Source organism: Apis dorsata, unplaced genomic scaffold (assembly GCF_000469605.1).
Source record: "Apis dorsata unplaced genomic scaffold, Apis dorsata 1.3 scaffold_117, whole genome shotgun sequence".
Taxonomy (NCBI): domain Eukaryota; kingdom Metazoa; phylum Arthropoda; class Insecta; order Hymenoptera; family Apidae; genus Apis; species Apis dorsata.
In genome coordinates, this window is record NW_006263411.1 from 127526 (window position 1) to 131292 (window position 3767).

General features: G+C 59.7%; 1 protein-coding gene across 1 annotated transcript in view; it reads right to left on the reverse strand.

Annotated features, from left to right (window-relative positions):
* The window catches only part of LOC102678924 (fibrillin-1-like), a 146358-nt gene that overhangs the window by 26401 nt on the left and 116190 nt on the right, over nt 1-3767 (reverse strand). The window contains exon 10 of the mRNA XM_031508983.1: nt 3-3766. Coding sequence (XP_031364843.1) covers nt 3-3766 — 3764 coding nt within the window. The remainder of the gene's footprint in view (nt 1-2; nt 3767) is intronic.

The following is a 3767-nucleotide window of genomic DNA, read 5'->3' on the forward strand; positions in this document are numbered from 1 at the left end:
GCCCGTTCGAGAAGGAGCAGATGTCGGAACAGCCCCCGTTGTCGATGAAACATTTGTTCGCGTAGACGCAACGAAGCTTGTCATCCGCGAGGATCATGTCGTCCGGGCACAGGCAAAACGTCTCTCCTCCCTCGTAACGGCAATCGTGGGAGCAACCACCGTTCCCCTCCGAGCACCTATTTCGTTCCACGCAAACGGTTCCGTTCTCGGACAATACGAGATCCGTTGGGCAGGAGCAAGCCACCCTGCCATCCTCGTAGCTGCAATAATGGGAGCAACCCCCGTTATCCGCGTAACACTTGTTCTCCTCCGAGCAAGTGGCATTGTCGTCCTCGAGAATCATGCCTGGCGGGCAGAAACAGGAGACGGTGCCGTTCTCGTAATGGCACAAATGCGTGCAACCACCGTTGTCGATCAGGCATTCGTCGATCTCCACGCACGTCTTCCCGTCGTCCTCCAGCAGTTTGTAATTATCCGGGCAGGCGCACTCGACGCCACCCTCGATGTTGGCGCACAGATGGGAGCATCCACCGTTGTCCTCGATGCACTCGTTCACGTCCTCGCAGGTCTTTCGATCGCCTGCCAGTCGATACCCTTTCGGGCACCCGCACTCGTAGCTCCCATCCGTGTTGACGCAGGAATGGGAGCAGCCGTTGCTCACCTCGTTGCCCGCCTCCTCGCACTCGTCCCTGTCCAGGCAGCTCCTGTTATCCTTGGACAAAGCATAGCCGGCCGGGCACCGGCACTGGAACCCGCCACCCGCCACGCTCACGCACTCGTGCGAGCAGCCGTGTCCACCGGCGCAAAAATCAATTTCCTCGCACGTCCGACCGTCCGAGCTTAATTCCCACCCTGTGGGACACTCGCATTCGTAACCATCCCGGACGTTCACGCACGTGTGGCTGCAATTGTGCATCTGCTCGCACGCCCCCACTGTGCACGTCCTATTGTCCTGTCCAAGCACCGAGCCCTCGGGACAAGAGCAAACGTACCCACCGTCCAAATTTTCGCACCGATGGGAACACCCGTGGAACACATCCTTCCTCTTGCACTCGTCCACGTCCAGACACGTCTTCCCGTCCTCGATCAACTCGTACCCTCGAGGACAGGTACAACGAAAGCTACCCTCGGTGTTAAAGCAATCGTGAGAACAACCCCCGTTGTTATTTACGCCCTCGTCCACGTCCAAACACGTCTTGCCGTCCTCGACCAGCTCGTATCCTCGAGGACAGGTACAACGAAAGCGACCCTCGGTGTTAAAGCAATCGTGAGAACAACCGCCGTTGTTATTTACGCATTCGTCCACGTCCAGACACGTCTTGCCATCCTCGACCAACTCGTATCCTCGAGGACAGGTACAACGAAAGCTACCCTCGGTGTTGGAGCAATCGTGAGAACAACCCCCGTTGTTATTTACGCACTCGTCCACGTCCAAACACGTCTTGCCGTCCTCGACCAACTCGTATCCTCGAGGACAGGTACAACGAAAGCTACCCTCGGTGTTAAAGCAATCGTGAGAACAACCTCCGTTGTTATTTACGCATTCGTCCACGTCCAGACACGTCTTGCCGTCCTCGACCAACTCGTATCCTCGAGGACAGGTACAGCGGAAGCTACCCTCGGTGTTGGAGCAATCGTGGGAACAGCCCCCGTTGTTATTTACGCACTCGTCGATGTCCTGGCAGGTTGTTCGATCCTGTCTCAGCCGTAGACCGGGAGGGCACTCGCAGCGGTAGGATCCTTTCGTGTTGACGCAGCGGTGGGCGCAAGGGGGAGGATCCTCGGCGCACTCGTCGACGTCGCCGCAAGTGGTCTCGTCGTCCTGGAGCTCGAAGCCCTCGGGGCAACCGCAGCGGATCTCCTCGCCGTCTCGCTCGTACGCGTGCGAGCAATTACGATGGACGGTAGACGGAGGGAAGCAGTTCCTCGAGTCCTGTTTCAGCCTCCATCCGGTCGGGCAAGTGCAGTCGTATCCGCCTACGGTGTTGGTGCACGCGTGGGAGCAGGCGTGTTGCGCGGTCGCGCACTCGTCGATGTCCACGCAGGCGAGCTCCGTTTTCGAGAACACGTGTCCGACAGGGCACACGCACTCGTACGTCCCCTCGAGATTGACGCATTCTCGGGGACAATTGTGATCAGGTTGCGCGCATTCGTCCACGTCGACGCAACTTCGACCGTCCTCGCCGAGCTTGAACCCTTGCGGGCACTCGCAAGCGTACGACCCCTCGTCGTTCCTGCACGAGAAACTGCAATTGGCCGACCCGTCTCGACACTCGTCCACGTCCTGGCAGGTGGCGCCGTCCGCGGCCAACTTGTACCCCGAAGGGCAACCGCAGGCGGGGCTCGAGGAGGGGAGGCAGATGTGGGAGCAGGACGAGTTGGAGCAGGGGTCTGAAACGACGCAGGTGACGCCGTCGTCGGACAAGGTCCATCCAGGGAGGCAGGAGCAACGATACGAGGCGTGCTCGTTGATGCAGATGTGGGAGCACTCGTGGTTTCGTTCCAGGCACTCGTCGACGTCCCGACACCTGCCCTTCTCGTCCCGCCGCAGTCCCTCCGGGCACAACGGGTCCTCGCACGTGAGGCCGTCCTGCAGAAGCGTCAAACCGTCGGGGCAGACGCACTCGTAACTTCCCAGCGTGTTGGCGCAATCGTGGGAGCAATCGTGCTCGTTCTCGAGGCACTCGTCGAAATCCTGGCAGGTCCTCCCGTCCTCCTGGAGGACGAAACCCTCTGGGCAGCTGCATTTGAAAGTGTCGCGATGCTTCTCGCACACGTGGGAACAATTGGCGAAATGGCACGGGTCGACGGGGACGCACAGCCTCTTGTCCTCCGACGCGACCATGCCGGGTGGACAGGTGCACGCGTACGACCCTTGAACGTTCACGCACTCGTGGGAGCATTGGTGAGTCCCTTCCAGGCACTCGTTCGCGTCCTCGCATGTCCTCGAGTCGTTGCCCAACAGATAACCCAACGGGCAACCGCACTCGAATCCACCCTCCTCGTTCGAACACTCGTGGGAGCAACCGTGTCGCCCCTCGTCGCACTCGTTTACGTCCACGCAATCGAAGAAACTGCCTTCTCCGTCCGACAACCGGTAACCCTCCCTGCAAGAGCAAGTGTAATTCCCAACGGAATTCACGCAGATCTGCTCGCACTTGTGACCACCCTCCAGACACTCGTCCACGTCCGAACAGGTCCTGTTGTCGTCGTTCAAAGTGAACCCGGATCGACAGCCGCACGCGTAACCCCCGTGGACGTTCACGCACTCGTGCTCGCAATCGTGAATATTGTTGGCGCACTCGTCCACGTCCGTGCAATTGAACTTGTCCAACCTTGTTTCGAAACCTTGAGGGCAGGTGCACAAGAACCCACCCTCCAAGTTCACGCAGGAGTGAGAGCACAGGTTCAGAGCGCACTCGTCCTCGTCCACGCAGCTCACCTCGTCCTCGTGGACGCGATAACCTCGCGGGCAAACGCACGTCGGCCCGTCCTCCGACTCTTGGCACTCGTGAGAGCAAGGTGTCGCCAGTGTTTCGNTCTCGCCCGAGTGCAGGTGAGATTGTCCTCTTTGAGAGAGAATCCCCTTGGACAGGTGCACTCGAACGAGCCCTCGGTGTTGTTGCAACCGTGGGAGCACGGTTTGACCCCCTCTTTGCACTCGTCGATATCGCGGCACGATACGCCGTCCTCTCCGAGCTCGAAACCCAAGTGGCAGGTGCAGTAGTAACCGCCTGGCTCGTTCACGCACTCGTGCTCGCAGCCGG